The following is a 22465-nucleotide window of genomic DNA, read 5'->3' on the forward strand; positions in this document are numbered from 1 at the left end:
CAGTGTACGATTACACTGAATGCGGAACTGGAAGTAGGCTCTTACATTCGCGGCTAAATTAATTATAACATGACATATTAATTATGAAATGCGATAAATGGCATGTGTTCTGACGCAAATTGACTTTAGATCCACAGACTGGTAAAGTGGTAATAACCAAAGTGGTCTTTATGCATCAAGCATTAAAATTACCCTGGACAGGCAAAGTGACCTTTCATCTTCCCATTATGCTGTTCATATACGCACCAGAACGTGATGGGTCTCAGCCTATCAGTTATTGACATTCGCCACCAGTATGGTGGTCATCTCCATTGTGCTCCAATAAACTGATGACAGGCTCTAAAATTGCTCGCCACGCCTGTATTAAAAGAGGATTCATCTGACACGGAGCCGCATGCTAGAGGAAAAACACATTTCCGCTGTCTTGTTAATTATACTGCATATTACATCACAGAAGTTGAGCTCCAGTGACTCACACTGGGAGGACACTGAGATTATTTAGAGTCATGGATGGTATTCAGTCTTAAAAGGCAAAACCATTATTCAGTGAACGTCTGGATTTTACCTTTTATTCTCAAACAGTTCTCGGATGTTTCTAATTAATTGAATTATAACCTAAAATGGAACACAAAGATGAAAGGCCCCAAAAAAATGGTCTGGTCTTATTTTGGAGTATCATAGGTGGGCATAGTCAAACCACAAAACAAATATGACAATTGACCTCTAATTGGGAGTGGATAACTACGAGTTATAAAAAAATAAAACAAAGGATGACAAAATACACACACCTTTATGAGTGACAGCTTCCACTGACATCTAAAAAATACATGACAAGGACCATATGACTAACGATGGATATGTCAGCCTCACATCACTGGCGTCCTTCACATGGCGTTGTGTCTGTAGTCATCCAGGGCAATGAACATGTGTTTCGGTAAGAGACGGTTTTCTTGTTATCCAAACCATACAAACCTGCAGACCTGGTCTGACTCGTACCAGAGCTGTTTGGGCATCATCGACGTGAAGAACTCTGCAAAGGCAGCTGCTGCTACACCGGGAGATGTGGGTCAGGGTGGCCGTTTGCGCATGTTCAAATGCTGCACTTAGGTCGCCGAAAGAGTCACAACGCCGAAAGCAGTGCGGTAAAAGTCAATGTGCTGTACGATTTGCACTGACCTGTTGGATCTGTTACTCTTGCTGTTAAAACAAAAAGGCGAATCCTTGTGGGAACAAATGTAGGATCTGAGGGGCGCAGCATGTACACAGACTGACCAGAATCTCAGTCATAATTAATATTCCTGTCGGAATGCAGTAATGCCTGGTGGTCCTGCTTCTTTCAGCTGCTCTGGACTGTGACGTGTTTTAATTGAACTATTGAACCCTTTCCACTCCGATCAGCCTAAAGCAGGGCTCACCAACCTTCACAGAGCTACTTCACAGGTACTGAGCCATACGAAGGGCTACCAGTTTGATACACTCTTCTTAAATAACAAATCTGCTCAGTTTACCGTTAGTTATATATTATTATTAATGATGTTTTAAATGTTTTTTTTTTTAAATATATTGTCATTTTCAAATCTATATAAATACAAATGTGATTAAAGAAGAATAGCAACAGGATAAAATTAAATGTTAGAGGCCGCACACTGGTGAGTTGTGCTATTTTTAAAATGGGTCCGCAGGCACCATGTTGGTGACCCGTGGCCTAAAGTATAGTTTGGTTACCAGCCTTGTAGGTAAATAATCACAGTACTATACTTTTTTTCTGCCCGATATTCAGTTTTTTTAAGAACACTATAAATTAACATAGTATTTATACAGTATATCATTATTTAGATATTTAAGAACTGTGTCTGAACTTTATCCAATACAGACTTAAATTAGACTTAATTATAATTATGGGAAACTTATTACAATCCCTTCCATCACCATTTGTGCAGAAATGTTTCATCCTGTGATATAATCTGGTGCTTTGCCCAGATAGTTTACATTTTGACCTCTTTATTACCACAGTACACCTGACCTTCATGCTGAGGACTGGGGCTTCCTAGTTCATCCACCGTATTTCACCGTGAAATCAACAAAGTGCACCTTACCTCATACTACTGATAAGGAAATATTTGATTTTCTGCCATTTATCAGTAATAGATTCAAATAATCTACTATCACTCGAATACCCCAATGGTGTACATTAACATTCAAGCCAAATCTTGGTATTTGAAATACTCAGTTTTATTACAAAATCAAACAATGCTGTTTATTTCTAGGTATATATAATTGGCCCAGTTTACATATTCTTTGTTCGGTACATTTCACACACACGTCATTGTAAAGTCATGCTAAATCTAGACAGTTTTTGGTTGATTGCTGGAGCCAGTATGGTAATGGTATGACGCGCTGGATGAACAAAGCCGACCAATGACGGTGAAATAAAATGAAATAAAATCAGGGCAAACCATCAACAAACAGCTAAACGGAAACTAGAACAGATGATTATTATTATAGTTTAAAGTTAATGTACTACGCGTGACCATTGCGGGAAATAGTTCCTGCAGCTATATCCTGGACTAAAGACCTTGGTTGCCGATGGATGCCAGCAGCTCCCTCTTGCCGTAAGTGTTGGAGCCGACATTGGTAGGGGCGTACACCGTGCCGATGGTGTTACTGGATCGGATCAGGAAGTCGGCGAGCCGCTGGGTGACACACGTGGCCGTGTTGCACCTCCGCTTCTGTATGTGGTGCCTGGGATCAGGTAAAATATGTCACTAACAGAGAGATACCCAGGGACAGCGTTAATGTAAATTTATATCACCGTTTTTAGTTTGCAGTTTTATATTACAGTTTCGTGCATTTGGAAACTGAAAGTGCTTATTACCAGTTACGTATGACAGAAATTTGGTTTCCTTAAACCGTTTTGGGACACTACCCCACGTTAAGCTTCATCGCATTAAGCGACACTTAACAAAAGCATTTCGCTCGAGAAAAGTTGATTAACCTATACCTAAAGAAAACATGCTGAACTTGTCGTTACCTGTTGACTGCCGTTAGACCCTCCTGGGGTAACGGATTATCCAATTTTAGGAAGGGGTTGGTTGAAAACCCGGGGGATATCCAGCCTTCTGGTCGGGGATCCGTCAGTTCACTGGACGAAACCGAGTACCTACAGAATTAAAAAAATCATATGCCACAGTTTCTGGCTCCTGACCCCAGCTTCCAACACGAATTTTGGAGATCAGCAAGTGATCTGGAGTGGGCATTCGATTGCAAAATCGTATCCTCGGGTCCCAAGTGCAAGCATCTATAAAATCCCTAGTTAACGACAGATTGTAAAAATCTCCACTTGTTACAGGTCTGTACTATCTGTACAATTTATAAACAGAAATGCGACTCTTGCATATTCCTCGAGAAGCTGCCTTTTGCAGTCGGACATACTTACCAGTTGTTGGGAGCAGCTGTAACACAGCGCAGCACCAGGGACAGCGCGAGGAAGAAAGCGGGCAGCTTCGGGTGACACATGTTCTTTCTTTATGGTAAACCCAAACTAAAAATGTGAAATATATTTCACTTTTTAGAACATGAATGTATGTATATGCATTGCATATGTGGAATCACGTACTACTTTATTATTCGCTAATTCATCACTTTGGTACAGTACCCAAATTCATTCATGTTTATAGTCCCGTGTTAAAGAAATGTTTGTTTTAGATAATCTGCAATTACAATTACAAATTGAATTTATTTTACCGAATGAAAAAGCTACAAATAATAATTACTTTGGGAAAATAGAATGCAATGAATGCCTTGGATTGACAAAATCCTCAAGTGACTTTTGCCACGGAGGATTTGTAAGCAAGCACAATACACGTGACAGTTCGTACGACAAAGAATGAGAATGACTCATCTGCACAAATGTAATGAAGGCATGCAGCCAGAGGACTGACCTGATGTTACACTAATCCGTGGGGATGAGATCCACCAGCCTTCCCAGCAGGGCACTTGTGTTGTCTCTGGTATTTCTGGCTTGCATATACTGCCTGCTCAGTTATAGCATCCTGCCTAAACTACTTGTGACATCACAGGGTCCAAATATAGCCTGAATTTCTATTATCAAGGGTGGGTGCGGGGGTTCACTTAGAGAAGCCAGAAATGCAGGAGAGGTCAAACTTGCCGGTATTGTCAACGTCATGGCCTTCGTCATGATCATCCTCATTGGCAAACAGCAGGAACATCATCAAAGCGACCATGAGCCCAACAGATTCTACTGTGCTTCAGATTAACGTCTGACGGAGCCACAAAGAATGGAACGCATGTTTTTTCAATTTGTTATTGTTTTATTTAGCCCTGTGTGTGTGGGTATGTTCTGTTTTCTACTGGCTTTATCCTGTGACTACTCTCAGAGTTACTTTCTTCCTGGCTTTATATTTGGTGTTGAAAAAAAATCGTATTTCTGAATTGTATCAGTTCTCAGTTCATCCTTTGTGGATATAATAATGATGAGGATCATGCCCTAATCTGTGGAACTCTAAAACTTTTTCACATTATGTCTTATTCTTCAGCAATTAAGCTCTCCTACCTGCTCTTCACTTTGACTCGACCTCAAAGAAAGTTTCGAGAGGGATTTGCGCAGTTGTGTCTGAGTTGTTATTTAAAAGTTTGGTGCAGTATGTAAGTCATTTCACTGCGGGCCCACTCCAGCAGGCTGTAATTGAAGCTTCACGCCCACAGCTGTTCACCAAGGTGGCAGCTAAGGGCCTGTTTCACCGTCAGGCTCCTGTTCTCGGCTGTGATGTCACAGTGTTATAGATACTTGCAGAGTTCAACACTGCATTCATATACACATAGAGAGGTTACAGAGATGGAAAAAATAAAATATATGTCTTAAGCGATTCAATTTTAATAGATATTTGAATGTGGTTCTTGTAGTGCTAAGCTACATACTCACCACTAGGTGGCTGCAAACTATTCCAGGTAACAGTGCACAACATAAAGAGAAGCCAGACAGTCAGAGCTCACGCACATGCACGAGAAATTAGGGGCAGATACCTGTTAGATTTACTGCATGTCTTTGGAGTGAGGTAAGAAATCCGTTTGAAACAAGGAGAACGTGAAAACCACAGACAGACGCAGAAAAAGACACACACAAGATAGGTTGAAAGCCCCAGGCCTGGAGACAGTGTTACGACACTGCTACCCACCAAACCACCCATGCTGCAGCACTCCTACCCAAAATTAAACTGATCATAGGTTCTGGCAACATTACACTTGAAAATAAACACAGACAACCTTTGTTCTGCTGCCACCGAGTGGTGGGATTATGTTAGATATTTCCATCAATATTCCAACGGATTATTCTGGCCAGAGTTGGGGGGGGGGCATCACTGAATATCTGTAAAAAATGTATATTGTATACATCTTATAGTTTTCGTATTATGGAAGTGTATTGCAGGTTATGTACTTGTTAAATTAATTGATTCATTATCAATTAATTCATTAAATTTATTCATTAAACTGGCAAGATTGATCAATGGCAATTATTTCCTCCAGTGAAAATTCACACTTGAACTTTTCCCAATTGTCAATTTCCAGGCAAATATTTACTGGGGAGAGTAAGACAGAATTATCACCTACAACAGAGTGGATAGTCACATGCTCAGTTTTTGTGGACACACGGAAACACTGCATGCTTTGTGTTTGACATGGCTGCCCGCCAAAGCTTCCAGTCATTCTTCCAGTTTTTCAAGCAGTATTTGAGGGCTCATCCTGCTGGTTCTTTGCAGTGGACCCACCCTGTGCTTCCTGAGATAATGGCTCACGCCCATAAACTCGGTGGACATTGATTTTCAAGTTATCTTAGAGCAAGGTTACCTACTCCCACACATCTCACACAAGAGATCTTACGGTAAATCTATATTATTCCATTATAAACCTAAAATTAGCTACATCAAAAGCGCCGGGGTAAATGCTTGTGCATGTGTCTTGAATTGAAAATCTCACTCCAGCCAGCTGACAAAAGTTGGCCACCCTGTAACAGACCTCCAGCCTGGTGTTTCAGCATCAAAGTTGTGCCTACTCAAGACCAAGCCAACACATGTCCAATAAGCATACTGTTTACAGCAAGACTGATGGGTGAGTGATTTTAACACGGACATAATAATGCATGACTGAAATATTTCCACTCTTACCAGGTCTACCCATGTACTTTCCAGCTGATCCTGTAATACCTGGTTTGAACAGTCCTTACACCACACCAATACACAGATATACACTACAGTCTACTAATGACAAGCAAAACAACAGTAGGCATGTCTGGGATAATAGCAGTGTCCCCAGCAGCAAGCATGCACAGTATAATCACGCCTCTCCCAGAGCATCCACTGCCTTTGGTCCTGCCCATCATGAAAATGTACAAATGCGCTGTACTAAATTCCGACATTAAATACTCAGAATATCTAAAGTACTTTTCAGTTTCCCTATTCTACTCAGTGTTTAACAGAAGAATCAGTCATGTGAATTTGAAGATAGGTGCTGACTGTATTTTTTTAACCTCCATTTTCATTATTCCAGATTTTAATCTAATGTGTATTTTTTTTTAAGTTTGAAAGAAAATCATGGACGAGTGTACCGTTGTACCAAAATGCATCTTCATTTTCTCAAATGTTTATTTAAGTAATACACACACACACACACACACACACACACACACACACATATATAATTGAGTAAAAACAATATGTGCATGCCCCTCCCAAATAGCATATCATGTTTTCTTAAAGCTGTATACTCACCCTGTTTTGTCCATAATGAAACATTCATGATGAAATGATATTCATTCATCTGACCAGAGATTTCCTCAACGGCAGTGCCATATCTATGTGTTTTGTGGCAAGTGTTTCACTGAAATGGTTGTGGTGTGTGTGTGTGTGTGTGTGTGTGTGTGTGTGTGTGTGTGTGTGTGTGTATCTCCCAGCCAGATGTCGTAAGGTTATCATTTGCTTTGACAAGGTATGTTGCTCACCCTTGTGTATCTTCCCCAGTTAGGACTATCTGTCCCAATAAGGCTTAGTTGTTCCAAAAAGCCTTTTTCCCGTGGGTCTCCTTCATTGCAAGCCGTCTTTCTTATGCTAGGGACTCAGAATGCTGAATGTCCTCCTCTGTATTTAGGTTGGTTTGAGCGTTCAGCTTACGCTTCAGTTCCAGTTCCTCGTCCTCAGCGGGACACTTGTGCTTCTGCCGCTCGGCTTTCTTCTTCATCTGAATGATGGTCACCCACAGCAGCACATAGCCACACATTCTCAGGCAGCTAATCATCCCCAGGAAGAGAAACCTGATCCAGGGAACAAAAGACTGAATGAGCTGCATCAGCGGGATCTGATGTTAATCTTCATACAGCTTCACACATAGTACCTGCTCTGTCCCCTGATCCATGCAATCTTACTGTAAAATTCTCAGTGAGGCATAACACTAATGCACTGGGGTAAAGACCCAAATCTCCAAAACAAGGAACAAGTCAAACGCTTGCGTTGACACAGCTGGACTTCTGGCCCACACTGCTACTTCACCTGAAGGTTTGGATGTTGTACATCCTACAGGCACCACGCCCACCACACTTTCTGCTTCCCCACTTCAGGCACGTGGAGTCAATCAGGGCCCCAAAGTAGATTGGTGCAGGTATTCCACCTGCAAGCAGAATGAATACCTGTATAACACCTCTATACATAAAGCAGAACCCAGTACTTGTAATGTAATAAATCCCCTATCTTCTACACAGTGCTTGTATATGACGTCAACCTCCATACACAGTGTACCTATATAAATCAAAGCCATCTCATTCCTGTATGAGACACACCCAGCACTAATTGCCAGTACCTAACCACTTACCCAACACTCTCAGAACCAACATGAGAATTCCTGTAGACAGTGATTTAAGTTCTGGTTCCACACTCCTGTTGGACAAATTGAAAAATAAATTATTACAGTTCATATAATATTATTAAATGGTGTAGACAATAAATCGTATTATATAATTAACATTTACAATCAGTCCTGCTACAGTAATGCGTTCCTCATGTTCACTAAAATACGCATATCTACACTGGAAAAATGGGCTTACAGGAATGTGACTCCAAAACTTATTAACTTATGCCAAACAAAATGAATTAAATAATAAAAACAGTGGCCAATAATGTAATTATACGCATCTAAATAAATAATTATGCAGTACTAAATAATATCATAAACATCTCCTATGGGTCTTCTGAGTCTCATGAGAATTGTGTAGTGACCGCTTCAACCTAACTTGCTGAACTCACTAACTTGTTGATTGCCCAGAGTCGGGAGTAGTGATGGTCAAAATGTTGCTTTATGAACCATTTGATGTATTTTCTGATGCCACTAGGTGGCACTCTTAGTTTAAGTTGGTGCACACTTTGAGCCATATTTTGAACAGAGCGTAGCGAGCTGCAGCACACAGCAGAAATACAACGGGTTACAGTATGCGTGGGGTGCCGAAGGCAACATGGCTACAGACATTCTATGAAAAGCAAATGTAAATTAATTAAGAACATGTTTTTATATAATCATTTGTGAAATATTTTTAGAATGTAAGACTTTGACTTCTGAAATACATGGATATACAAAAAGTTTCTTTGCTTTAGATTTGAAAACCGGTTTGACCGATTCACTGAAGAGAACGCGGTTCAAAAGAATGATTTTTTTCACAAATTGGCCATAACTATCGTTCACTTGCATAGTTGATTTTGCATGCAAGTAGTGTCCCTCGCTAGCTGTAGTTTGCGTAATGCTTTTTCTCTCCAACTGAAAATTGCCCAAATACATATGTGATTCTGCATTGTACCGGACTTGGGTACTAATATCAATCGCGTTAGAACAGAATGATAACAGCGTGATATCATGCGTTGTTGCAGGGCTGAGTGGACTTATTTTGTAGATACTTTTGTCCAAAGCAACATACAAGTGAAGTCGATTATATGTCTAATACAGTTGTCAAGGAGCTTTGATATGGATGCTGCTAGTCAAGGCATCCACCACGCAGGTATACCATATATCAGATAAAGACCTCACCTGAGACAGATGATAAAGAGGGGCACGGACCCCAAGGAGTAAATGAAGAAGCTCAAGGACTGCAGGGCCAGGTAGAAGTAGAACATTCTGGAACATTTGTCTTCTCGGGGACACTGCCCTAAAACCATGGATGCATCTGTGACGCTTGCTCCGGTGCTCAGGACACAACTACATCCATGAAATGTCTGTGGACAAACCACACAGTGGTACACCATGTGGACCAAGTGAGTGAAATCTAATTAGCCCAATACTTTGGTCAGCTAGTGCTTAAAGTGAGGATGGATCTTGACCGCTCTCTGCAGCCACACCTCCTCACTCGATCTCTAACCTGCATTCTAACATTATTCAGGTTTCGGTATGACTAATGATTCTGGATATTTGACTGGTTTAGCTGGTTTCAACATAGCTAGGAACTGTTGACTCATGTCCAGTTACCAAGCAGTACTTACATTGCTCTTCCCCAAGTGCCCAATCCCCCCTCCCCATGTGGTGTCATGTGCATGCCAGTCCTGACCCCCTGTCCGGTGAGTCTGTGTCCCCATCCCCTTCTCGGTGTGAGTCTGTGTCCCCATCCCCTTCTCGGTGTGAGCCTGTGTCCCCATCACTCTTCTCGGTCTGAGTCTGTGTCCCCATCCCCTTCTCGATGTGAGTCTGTGTCCCCATCCCCTTCTCGGCGTGAGTCTGTGTCCCCATCCCCTTCTCGGCGTGAGTCTGTGTCCCCATCCCCTTCTCGGTGTGAGTCTGTGTCCCCATCCTCTTCTCGGTGTGAGTCTGTGTCCCCATCCCCTTCTCGATGTGAGTCTGTGTCCCCATCACTCTTCTAGGTGTGAGTCTGTGTCCCCATCCCCTTCTCGATGTGAGTCTGTGTCCTCATCACTCTTCTCGGTCTGAGTCTGTGTCCCCGTCCTCTTCTCGGTCTGAGTCTGTGTCCCCATCACTCTTCTCGGTGTGAGTCTGTGTCTCTATCCCCTTCTCGGTGTGAGTCTGTGTCCCCATCCCCTTCTCGGCGTGAGTCTGTGTCCCCATCCCCTTCTCGGCGTGAGTCTGTGTCCCCATCCCCTTCTCGGCGTGAGTCTGTGTCCCCATCCCCTTCTTGGTGTGAGTCTGTGTCCCCATCCTCTTCTCGGTGTGAGTCTGTGTCTCCATCACTCTTCTCGGTCTGAGTCTGTGTCCCCATCACTCTTCTCTGTTTGAGTCTGTGTCCCCATCCCCTACTCGGTGTGAGTCTGTGTCCCCATCCCCTACTCGGTGTGAGTCTGTGTCACCATCCCCTTCTCGGTGTGAGCCTGTGTCCCCATCACTCTTCTCGGTCTGAGTCTGTGTCCCCATCCCCTTCTCGATGTGAGTCTGTGTCCCCATCACTCTTCTCGGTGTGAGTCTGTGTCCCCATCCCCTTCTCGATGTGAGTCTGTGTCCCCATCACTCTTCTAGGTGTGAGTCTGTGTCCCCATCCCCTTCTCGATGTGAGTCTGTGTCCTCATCACTCTTCTCGGTCTGAGTCTGTGTCCCCGTCCTCTTCTCGGTCTGAGTCTGTGTCCCCATCACTCTTCTCGGTGTGAGTCTGTGTCTCCATCCCCTTCTCGGCGTGAGTCTGTGTCCCCATCCCCTTCTCGGCGTGAGTCTGTGTCCCCATCCCCTTCTCGGCGTGAGTCTGTGTCCCCATCCCCTTCTTGGTGTGAGTCTGTGTCCCCATCCTCTTCTCGGTGTGAGTCTGTGTCCCCATCACTCTTCTCGGTCTGAGTCTGTGTCCCCATCACTCTTCTCTGTTTGAGTCTGTGTCCCCATCCCCTACTCGGTGTGAGTCTGTGTCCCCATCCCCTACTCGGTGTGAGTCTGTGTCACCATCCCCTTCTCGGTTTGAGTCTGTGTCTCCATCCCCTTCTCGGTGTGAGTCTGTGTCCCCATCCCCTTCTTGGTGTGAGTCTGTGTCCCCATCCCCCTTCTCGGTGTGAGTCTGTGTCCTCATCCCCTTCTCGGTGTGAGTCTGTGTCCCCATCCCCCTTCTCGGTCTGAGTCTGTGTCTTCATCACTCTTCTCGGTCTGAGTCTGTGTCCCCATCACTCTTCTCGGTTTGAGTCTGTGTCCCCATCACTCTTCTCGGTTTGAGTCTGTGTCCCCATCCCCTTCTCGGTGTGAGTCTGTGTCCCCATCCTCTTCTCGGTGTGAGTCTGTGTCCCCATCCTCTTCTCGGTGTGAGTCTGTGTCCCCATCCCCTTCTCGGTGTGAGTCTGTGTCCCCATCCTCTTCTCGGTGTGAGTCTGTGTCCCCATCCTCTTCTCGGTGTGAGTCTGTGTCTCCATCACTCTTCTCGGTCTGAGTCTGTGTCCCCATCACTCTTCTCTGTTTGAGTCTGTGTCCCCATCCCCTTCTCGGTGTGAGTCTGTGTCCCCATCACTCTTCTCGGTTTGAGTCTGTGTCCCCATCACTCTTCTCGGTTTGAGTCTGTGTCTCCATCCCCTTCTCGGTGTGAGTCTGTGTCCCCATCCTCTTCTCGGTGTGAGTCTGTGTCCCCATCCTCTTCTCGGTGTGAGTCTGTGTCCCCATCCTCTTCTCGGTGTGAGTCTGTGTCTCCATCACTCTTCTCGGTCTGAGTCTGTGTCTTCATCACTCTTCTCGGTTTGAGTCTATGTCCCCATCACTCTTCTCGGTGTGAGTCTGTGTCTCCATCCCCTTCTCGGTGTGATTCTGTGTCTCCATCCCCTTCTCGGTGTGAGTCTGTGTCTTCATCACTGTTCTCGGTTTGAGTTTGTGTCCCCATCACTCTTCTCGGTTTGAGTCTGTGTCCCCATCCCCTTCTCGGTGTGAGTCTGTGTCCCTATCCCCTTCTCGGTGTGAGTCTGTGTCTTCATCACTCTTCTCGGTTTATGTCTATGTCCCCATCACTCTTCTCGATTTGAGTCTGTGTCCTCATCCCCTTCTCGGTGTGAGTCTATGTCCCTATCCCCTTCTCGGTGTGAGTCTATGTCCCCATCTCCTTCTCGGTGTGAGTCTGTGTCCCCATCACTCTTCTCAGTTTGAGTCTGTGTCCCCATCCCTTTCTCGGTGTGAGTCTGTGTCCCTATCACTCTTCTCGATTTGAGTCTGTGTCCTCATCCCCTTTTCGGTGTGAGTATTCGTCCGGATTGTAAAATGCTAGGAATTTATTGGATTAGAAAGAAAAATCTGGACATAAATGAATCTCACCATGTTTCGACCAGAACCACTGGTGTTTGTGCAGCCGGCAAAGCAGGGTGAGACATAGGTGATGCCGTCGGGGCCACAGATGGGGTCCCACTGGCTTTCTGGACACTTGCAGGCAGCATTGCATGAGGACAGCACCGCAGTTCCAGACATGATTGAAGACTCGGCCCTGCAATGCATAGCATACCCACTCAGTTTGTGTCACACCAAACCACTTTGGCACTCTTTCAAATGGCAATATACAAATTGTTTCTGTCCTGCTCCGATCGTCCAGCCCTCGTGTATGTACCACGCCCCCCCCCGATCGACCACGTGTGCTTCCCCGATTGTGCCCAGCTGTTTTCCATTAGTCTTATGTCATGTCCTGTATTTAGTCTGCGTTCAAGTCTGTTTCGAGTCCGGTCATTGATATTGCGAGAGTTTGTATGTCCTTCATGCTTCATTCATCTATTAAACCCTTTTATTTACCTAGGTCTTGTTCCCTGTGTCTGTTTCCCCGCTCCGCACAGCGTTCGGCGTGACAGTTTCTAGCTGTCTGTGCCAATTAAGACTATTTTCATCAATAACATTAATAGCAAAGGCTCAGAAAACTGTTATCTTTGTTTTTAACGTCTTAACAGAAAAGCACTTGCATTCCATTGAAATTAGTTTGTGATTATTCTTATTCTGCTGAATATTTTTGATTGAAACAAGCCTTAATGCACTTATTTACCACCTACAATAGCATCCATAGAATGGACTTCATGCCTTAGGATTATTAAATGCACACGCAGTTGTTTTCATTACCTCTTTCTGTCCCCACTCACAATTAGATCACATGACCATTATCACTTTGCTCCTCTTTGATTGATACAGGCTGTCATTCTTCTTATCGGGAGAACACTTTAAACTGGATTTGAGAAAGCACTTGTTTATACAGCGTGTAGAGTGTGGAATAGTCTTCCTGTTAGTGTAGTGTAGGGTTCCTTTAAATCAGAGCTAGATAAGATTTTAACAACTTTAAGCTATTAGCTCTCCTCAAGCGAGCTTGATCGGCCGAATGGCCTCCTCTTCTTTGTAAACTTCTTATGTTCTTATGAAATCGCTCCAGTATTGGTGCATTGGAAAATTACCATCGATAACTTTTTTGTAAATGATTAAATAAATTACTTCAATGATTAATTGATGGATTGATTCCAATAAAACCTGACTAGTTTCATGGTACATGTCTGTCACAGACACAGTGCTAACGAGTTTTTTTTTGAGGTGTGTCTTGCCTCATACAGATGTTTGAACATGTGTCACTCTTTCTACAGTAACTAGTAACAGTTGCAGGCGGCAGTCCCAGCAATGGAATTTGTACCACATGACCTCCATGGGCCAATGACATACCGCTGATTAAGGTCAATGTCTAAATAAATACCCACTCTTTAAGAGGTGACAAGCATGCTTTAGTGACCTGATGTGGACATTTGAACGACCGTATCGATGTTTAACTATAGCTGGTTAGCTATGTGTTTAGTCTACAGCAGGAAGGACTGGTCTGTTAAGGGTACTGAAATATTGCAATGAGGTGAGAATGCTTCAGGGCCATGCCAGCAACATGTGATGCTGGCTGGAGCAGCTGAAATCAGCCAAACTATGCATCGTCAAGGGAAGAAAGGAGAATGGACCTGAGGTTATCAGAAATGTGCTGGTATCCTCAGGTATGGGATTATTACACATACCAGAGAGCTGTGTATATACACAGAGAGGGAGAAACAAGCTGAAAAATGCATAGGTTAGGTTAGATAAGCCATGCATAAACATGGAAGTGAATAGTTCATACACGACACCTTCATCTGGAAAGAGATATTTCAGGATATGTAAATCTCAAAAATATCAACACAAATACCAAGTAAAGTGATTCAGCAGAGCTATTTTGAGGTTCCCCCTGTAACCTTTGGGTTGCTTCTCAAAGTCTGAAAACAGGACTCCGCACCATTGCACAACCAAATGTTTGCAGCCGAAAAACTAGGCCCCCGTATAGCATACTTTTAAAAGTTTACGGGTTCAAGAGGCGACCACCTGCAGCACCTTCAATCTAGCTGTGTTAAAGGGCAAGAGCTTGAAATCATTTCAGCCGATTGAGAGCAAGTGTCTGATAATAGTGCGGTCTTGCGTTTCGGTACCCTGGGTATGGAACGGTCAGTCCTGCCACATCCGTGTTCTTGCAGTTCAGGGCAAAGTGTGGGATGGTGCAGAGAAAACCACCAATGGACGTCCAGAAAGCCACCTTGGCAGCCCCCACCATGTCTAGTTTGAATCTCCTCATGATGATCCCACTGAAAAAGATTCCCAGGCACACTGCAGGCATGGTGGCCACCCCTAGTCACAACAAGAACAAAAAACACAGAACAATGCCGAAAACACTTGATTATGGAGTTTTTAGGTAGCAATATTTGATAGCAATATTTCTACAAGCATGAGTAGAAAAGGGATCATGTAAAAAACATGTCCCTGCTCTCTGCTTTCAATAGCCTCAAGTTTTTACAGATGTATAGAGCACAGCCTCCTAGGAAAGAGACATAAAGCTACAAAACCTACACTAGCAGCCAAAATTGTGGAAACATTTTTTGGCATTGCATGTCAAAAATTATTACACGAATATTGGCGGCAATGTTTATAAACAATCAAAGAATATAAGTAACTAGAGCAAATAAGTAACTAGAGCAAAGAATATAAGTGACTAAAGTAAATAAATAACTAAAGCAATAGTTGAATGAAGTTTTGCAGTCTCTACGAATTGGTAATGTTTCCACAATTTCGGCCATTAATCTATATGTGCTGTTATGCTCACATGAAAGTTGGTATGAATTTGTTAAGCACTCTTAAGTTAACAAAACAAGTAGCTTATCATTGAATTCAGTTTTTACCCAAGAACATGTTTGCTGTGGATGCGCTTTGACCGAACTGCTGCTCAAAGTACTTTGGTGTGTAGGTGAGGATGATGGCTAAACCGTTGAACATCATGATGCTCGTCACTAAGTACAGGACGTAGATCTTACTGGTGAGCAAGATCTTCAGTGATGGCAGAAACCCTGGAAAATAAAAGACCACAATTGGCAGTCGAAGCCATAACTGTGTTTAATAAAAAGATGAAGGGTATTTTGGTTGTAAGACAGGATTGTGCTTTGACACATCATCCACATACCTTTGGCTATCTCCATGATGTTAGGCTTGTGTTTATCTCTGGAAGGCTTGGTTGAAGAGTGGAGCATGACCTGTCCATCCTCCGGGAGTTCCCGAGGCAGGAACCAGAAAGGGATTGAGATCACCAGATTGAAGGTACCTGCCACCAGGAAGCCAAGCCACCAGGCTCCCACCCAGCGTGAGTCCTGAACAGTGATAGTCACACTGTCTAGTGGAAGACAACCAGACAAACAATTAATTAACTAATCCCTCAACTAATTAATGAATTATGATTAAACTACAAAAATCAAAATGCTGTGGGAATTTCAGTAGTGGTTCAGAATGTGCAAGTTCACTTCAGGCTCTCTCAACACCCTTTCATATATGAATCATTAAAAAAACAAAACTTTTTATTTTTACGATTTGTATTATGCAAAAATTTTCACCTACAGTGGTACCTTGGAACACTTCCAGAAGGCTGGTCGAGTGCGTTTTGGTCGAGTTCCACCATAAAAAATAATGTAAATTAATTTATTCCGTTCCAGACCCCCAAATGATTGCCTTTTTAAACTTATCTACCTACCAAACTAATGATAAAAGGCATTAACAATAAAACTATAAAACAATAAAACTAATACACACAGAAAGGCACAAACAGAAAAACCATAAATATTAAATAAATGACAATCTCATGCTCACATGTGCACCAGCTTCAAGTCTCGCTATAATTTCCTTTTTAAGTTCTACAGTTACACTCACTACTTTCCTCTTTGTTTTCCTGCTATCACTGCTCACGTTCTTAGGGGGCATGATTACTGTATCACTAAATGTACTGTAGATAAAACACAAAAAAATCCACACTTAACACAGGAACACAGCTTTCACATGTCGAACTTGGTCGAAAGGTACTGCAAGACTGACAGTGACTCAAAGGGCATCAGCATCCCAGTAGGTCCATTTGCCTTTGGTTCAGCCCATCAGAGACAGGTCTCGATCTGTACAGGTTTTAGCAGGTCTGTTTTAGTTTGTCGTGTTTTAGTTTGTCGTGTGCCGAGTTTTTGGTCGAGTTGTGGTTAGACTTTTCCTGACCAACCCATTCAAGTTTTAGCAGGAATGGTTAAGTTCCAATTTAGGTCAAGGTACAAGTAAAAAAAAAAATTCAACAGACCCGAATTGGTCGAGTTAAGAGGTGTTCAAGTTTCAAGGTTCTACTGTATATATATAACAAACATTAAAACTGAAAGGACTTTTGAAGTATGTGGACATCATGCGTCAAAGAAAGTATGATAAAGCATAAACAATACAAGAGACTTGTAACATTCTTCTAAGCATGCTTTATTCATTGGCATTCCTATGGAACAATTCATAGCAACATCTCAGCATTCTGGGTAATAGGTCTACTTGGCCAATTTTTTTTTTAGTCATACTGGATTACATAGTATTGCCCTGACTCCTTCTCTTGAGACTATAGGTAGGACTTGGCTATCCTCGACTACACCTTTGTACAAACCCAGTGATTATCTTATAAGTAACTTAAATGCTTGTAGCCTGGGCAAACAGAAACTTACCCAAATTCACAAAGCCAATATCCACATAGAGTCGGGCGCACAGCGAGCTGAGGCTGTAACCAAACATAGGCCCAATCAAAGCGATGGTGTGGAGGCACCCTGGAGCAGATTTGGAGGGAAAACAGTGAGGTATAGGCCATGACACCTGGGCACCAATCTCTACACGGTCTGGCTGAAGAGGGAGGGGACTTACCGATGTAGAAGGCGGAGTTCTCCGGCCGGGCATAGTCATCAATAAAGGATGCGCCAAGAGGTGTGATGGTAGCCTCGCCAATGCCACGCAGCATATTCCCCAGGAGAACTATTATCCACATGCGGGAGCCATCCTCGCTGACATTATCACAGCCTGACCGCAAAGACACAAAGTCAGACTCACAATGTCGCCCTTCTAGGACTAAACCAGAAGTTTCTCGTTAACTCAGTCAGTAAAATTCATAGTGCCCACCAGAAGGAAGCTGCTGTTGCACATTCTGAGGAGAAGCCGAGCATGGAGACATCCAGGAGTGATTCCCAGGCAATGCCACCTGAGATGCTTTTGCCATGCTCTCGTAGTTGTATCTGCACCAAAACAAGCATTGCAAGCCTCCATTGAAATTGCATACATTCAATGCAGACCAAAATATTTCATAGTCTAACTGTCTCCCATCAATTTTAGTCTTTGTATCCTTCCTCAGATTGAATTGTTCTCAAATGGTATAGAGAATAATGTAGCTACTATATTTTAGGTGATAGTTGATGATTGTGAACAGAGATGCATAATTTTTCTGCCGATCCTTGAACTTTAGTCTTGAGAGATTCACAAGTTGAGTTTGGAAACATCTGAATTAGATAGTGTGGCATTACTTCATAAAATCAGCTTTCTGTTCAGAGAGAAATCGTTTAATTTTTCCCCTCTATGCAAAAGCTCACCGTTCCATGAAGAAGTGAGGCAGTGCCATGGTGATGGTACCTAAGGCCATCAGGAAAGAACCTGTCCCAATGATCTTCGGCCTGTGGAACTTTGCTCCAAAGTAGCTCACCACAACAATCACCAGTAGGTTTCCTATAGTGTGCCGGAGACATATTTTGTGAGTTTCAGTCTCCTGTGGGCCAACTCCTTATTTGTGTACAGTACTTATATCCATTTTCCTGTCTATCTCTGCTTTTCCTGTCCCTGAGTAGCAAAACGCTCTTTCATCAGAATCGCCTTTTTCCTGTCAGTGTTCTAGAAACACTAAGAAAACACATGGGGAAGCTACAAGCTAATACTAGCAAACAATTAACAAAGGGAACACAAAGATGTCTTTTGTACTTCATGAAACAGAAAACCCAGGCTGCCTCTGTGTAACTTACAGTACTTACTTTCTATTAAGGTGAAACAACAGAATCAAATGAACCAAAATAATAATGCATCTACGTGATCCATTCAAAAAACATTCCAAACAATAAAATAAGACATTGATCAAGGACTGCACAGTGTTTTAGTGGGTAGCACTGCTGTCTCACACCTCCAGGATTGAATCCCGTGTGTGTGCATACAGTTAGCATGTTAACACACTATTCCTGTGGGTTTATGCAGTACAATGTTCTGGTTTCTTACCTTAGTATAAAGACATGCAAGAAGGCTAATTGCTGCCAGTAAATAAACTGATCATGTGTGGACTGGTATCCAATCCTATCTTTTGCCGTATGTTACCCAAGACATATGATACAGTGATCCTGACCAGGGTAAGCAGTTAGAAGATTATTAAGACATAAATTATTAAATTAAAAAACATTAGACAGAATGGATCTCTGAGCCCATCGCGATGCTGCACTGTTCTCTGTACAGGTGCCAAATTATACAGCTGCTGCACACGTGTTCATGGAAGCTGATGGAGATGTCTTCATCCATCTAAGTTCCTCTGCTGTTCCCTGCTGGTGTACTCACCAATCTCGAAGCTGCAGTCGATGATGCCTACAGTGGAGCTGGGGATCTCAAACCTCCTTTCAATCTGAGTGATGGTGCTTTTCATGTAACTCGCAGATAAGGACTTTGAGAAGTAGCTTAGGGCAAGGACTCCAATGAACATCTGTGAAGGGAATCTGCTGTTACCCACCATGACATGAGTATTTTAGCATTTCAGACACTATGATGTGACTGGGTGGGCCTGTCTTCTGATTCAGAGCTGGTTATGGTCAATAAAAAATATTCCGCCTGAGGTTAAGAACTTAGCGTTCTGTGGCAGAACCTCAGCTGTTTGACAGCAAACAGTGGCTGTACTTCTCTTGCGTGAGTACAGTCTGAATGTGCTTGTGTTTGCCATGGGGTCAGGGGTTAAGGCCGTTTGATATGTACCTTTGCCTTTCCCCTATGTCTCTGTATGCTAAGGTGGCTAAGATTTAAGAGAACCACTTTCTGGACTAGTAGAATTTGCCTCATGTAGAGCACCACAGAACCGAATGGCTTTGGAGGAATGGACGTCCTTCACCATGTACTCACCACAACCGCAAAACAAACACACATACAAGTATATTAACATAGCAATAATACACGCACCCATCTGCTTCGTTAATTATTTACTTCGCCGGCAGCCTAATAATGAGAAGAAGAAGATAAAGAAGAAAATGAAGAAGAACAAGAACGACAGCAATAAGAGCAAGAACCACGACGAAGAAGAATAACAAGAAGACGATGGTAATGACGATGAGGAAGATATCGATGATGAAGATGATGACTGACGACGATGAAGAAAAAAGAGAAGTTGTGCCGGTTTACCTTCAGATTTGGAGCACAGCATTTTGGGCCAGACGCCGATTCGGGCTTCTTCATGCTGTTGCCCGTCACAGTGGGATCCTCAGGTCTGCCTTTCATCGTCATCATGCCCTGAGGTGAACCTCGGCGACAGACTGAGTTCCCCAGGGAAGAGTGTGAGGGAGAGGGAGGCTGCTGCATGCACACGAAACAACAGAAACAAAAATGAAGGTGTGGAGTCAGTGGCATGAGGGTAACATATGAATCATCCTCTTCATCATTGAAAATAAATTAATAAACAAAAGTAAAATTACATTTATTTACTAAGATAGAGTTGAAGTGGAACATTGCCTCATATTTTCCATTTTCATATTCAAATATCTAATAACTTTATCATTTAAGGCAGGAATCAATCTTACTTAAATGTATTCTATACGTAAGATGTCTCATCAAAACTTCGATACAAACTATAACACAAAATTATTAGATTAAGCATATTATGGCAGCGAAGACATTTTCCCGAAAGGCACCCTCATCCACACTCTCCAGAAGAGTAAAATAAATGACAGGTGTCAAAAAAATACTCACATCAGAAGAAGTAGCTCCTGAAATGAGTTCCAAGAGTTTGCTCCACTTAATATGGGCTGCAAGCGTGCAGTATCGTCCTTCAGAAATCATTAACCATCATTGATTGTTTTCCCTATTCTTTCTACTACAAGGGACGGAAGTCAGCTACATTGTTTATGATCCTGCCGAATATCAAAGCTTTGCTGGAATCTGGGCAGGATGTTTTTCTCTACAGCTGGCTTTACTTGAGCCCCGAGCCCTGCCTTTTCCACCATCACTGCTTTTGGTGAGTAATATTTTTATCCCTCCCCTGGCTCTGATGCTGTTGACAGAAGTATCCAATATTCTCTTCTCTGGTGCTCGGTTTTCAGCTGAGGGCACATCTGTGAACAACTTTGTACTTAATTCCGGATTTAAACTTGTAGTACTTGTGGTCTGAACATTTTCCCCAACTCTAAATGACAAATGTTACAATATAGTTTCTGTCAGTGTTTTGTAACTATGTGTATCCAGTCATCACCAGGGTTATTGTCGTTCACGAAAACTAACGAAATAACGAAAACTAAATGTAAAAAACATTTTCGTTAATTGAAATAAAAATAAAAACTAAGTTTGACAAAAAAATGATTAACTGAAATTCAAAACAAACTAAGATAAATTAAAACTACAGAGTAAATGTCTGCAGTTTTTGTCAACTCTAGGTGGACGGTTTCTTTCATCTTTTAGGGGGGCAGTTTTACTTGGGCAAACGACAGGCACGTGGACGCAACCTGCTCGTAGACCAATCAGATTTGTCCGTCTGTCATGGCGGCCGCAGTCGGGAGAAAGTGCCGGTCTCCAATTTGAGATTGCCATGGAAACCGCCTACAGTGATCACGTCTGTCTGTGTGATATTATAAACGGTTTTTTCCTTTTCCTTTAAGCCTCAGGCGGATTATCATCTAATTGACATTTGTATATTTATTACATTCATATAAGGTAATGAAACGGACAGCGCTACCATTTACTGAATTTTATTCACTCTTTCAAAATACAGTACAGCTGTTTCAAAGGCTTTTCATATTACAGTACTGCACGAATTACACTACTGAACTATTGTAGTTTCGCTGCTGCGTAGCTATGGCTCGTTTTTGGCAATTTTATCGTAAACTCTGATGTATCTATATTTGTCATTCAGGGAAAATGACTTTCTTTTCACATCATGTTTTCTGGGCTTGTAGCATTAGCCTCCGGTAGCTAGCCGAAGCAGACGGGTTTCCGCAAGGCAAAATAGGCAAGTAAAAAAAAGAATTACTGTAATTTTCGGTTTTTTTCTGTATGTTGTCGTGTATATAAAGACCTAAAACGAAAACTGTAAGCGGACTACTTGATTACCATAAGCCAATTATTAGACAGTATTTTTGATCCATGTAAGGGGTTGATCACTGTAACTGTGGTCACTATAGCCATCGTCACTAAAAGCGGTTTCCACTGTGAATATCAGTGTCTTATATAAGAACAAGTGCCTTGTAGTGGAAAGTGATACAATATGTGTAACATTTCTCAAGGGGAGAAACCCCACCAGCATTTGAATCTCGTCTCTGACAAATACCTTATATTACAAAAAACTAAAACTAATAAAAACTAAACAAAAACTAATAATTTTCAAAAAACCAAAACTAAACTATACTAACAACCCACTTTAAAAATGAACAAAAACTAAATTGAAAATACAAAGTGAAAGTTACATTTAAGTAAAAACTATTCATAATATTAATAATAAATTACTATTATAAGTTTGGTCAGGGGTGTTGTTATAGATTTTGGGTCTCACGAAGGCATATCATTGTGAGTCCCCCAGTCCAGACCAATCCAGCTATTTTCCACATTTTCTAGGCCCCCTGTTACTCAGACCTTGGTCATCACAGATACTATCTAAACTTTTTATGTTTTGGAATGCTTAATTCAGATCTGCCTTATACACCTCAACCATGCCTATTTTAACGTTTTCATTCCCCGGAGTGTCAACAGCTGCACCTCATTCCTGTCATTATTGAGCTCTATATAACAAGTCTACCCAGTTCACTTAGTATGAGGAATTGTCTCATGTGCAATGTCTGAGTGTTTGGCGAGCTCCCTGGTTTCTGAACTTCCTACCGTGCTGTTCGCGATCCCCAATCCCCTGCCCAATGATGTTTCCTGACCTCTCTCCCAGTGTACGTGTCTC

General features: G+C 42.5%; 2 protein-coding genes across 5 annotated transcripts; both read right to left on the reverse strand.

Moving 5' to 3' along the window:
- Positions 1-2216: 2216 nt before the first annotated feature.
- Positions 2217-7152, reverse strand: LOC125751442 (islet amyloid polypeptide). Of its 2 annotated transcripts, none has more exons than XM_049030263.1 (4): positions 7016-7152; positions 3437-3541; positions 3032-3160; positions 2217-2742 (listed from the first exon to the last, which is right to left on the reverse strand). In XM_049030263.1, exons 2-4 carry the CDS (start codon positions 3514-3516, stop codon positions 2568-2570), a joined length of 384 nt encoding a protein of 127 aa, XP_048886220.1. In that variant the 5' UTR covers positions 3517-3541; positions 7016-7152; the 3' UTR covers positions 2217-2567. The 2 variants fall into 2 exon arrangements, with proteins under 2 accessions (XP_048886220.1, XP_048886211.1); XM_049030254.1 differs by lacking the exon at positions 7016-7152 and adding an exon at positions 3942-6506.
- LOC125751400 (solute carrier organic anion transporter family member 1C1-like) lies at positions 6642-20518 on the reverse strand. 3 transcript variants are annotated; one of them, XM_049030127.1, is made up of 15 exons: positions 20281-20518; positions 19717-19887; positions 18889-19030; positions 17889-18021; positions 17425-17537; positions 17173-17325; positions 16980-17078; positions 15434-15640; positions 15156-15320; positions 14412-14607; positions 12265-12430; positions 9082-9266; positions 7879-7943; positions 7560-7677; positions 6642-7324 (listed from the first exon to the last, which is right to left on the reverse strand). In XM_049030127.1, the coding sequence occupies exons 1-15, from the start codon at positions 20368-20370 to the stop codon at positions 7117-7119; spliced, it is 2211 nt and encodes a 736-aa protein (XP_048886084.1). In that variant the 5' UTR covers positions 20371-20518; the 3' UTR covers positions 6642-7116. The 3 variants fall into 3 exon arrangements, with proteins under 3 accessions (XP_048886084.1, XP_048886094.1, XP_048886103.1); XM_049030137.1 differs by having other exon boundaries at positions 19717-19884; positions 20281-20517; XM_049030146.1 differs by lacking the exon at positions 20281-20518 and adding an exon at positions 20112-20130.
- Positions 20519-22465: the final 1947 nt, after the last annotated feature.

Source organism: Brienomyrus brachyistius, chromosome 1, assembly GCF_023856365.1.
Source record: "Brienomyrus brachyistius isolate T26 chromosome 1, BBRACH_0.4, whole genome shotgun sequence".
Classification (NCBI taxonomy): domain Eukaryota; kingdom Metazoa; phylum Chordata; class Actinopteri; order Osteoglossiformes; family Mormyridae; genus Brienomyrus; species Brienomyrus brachyistius.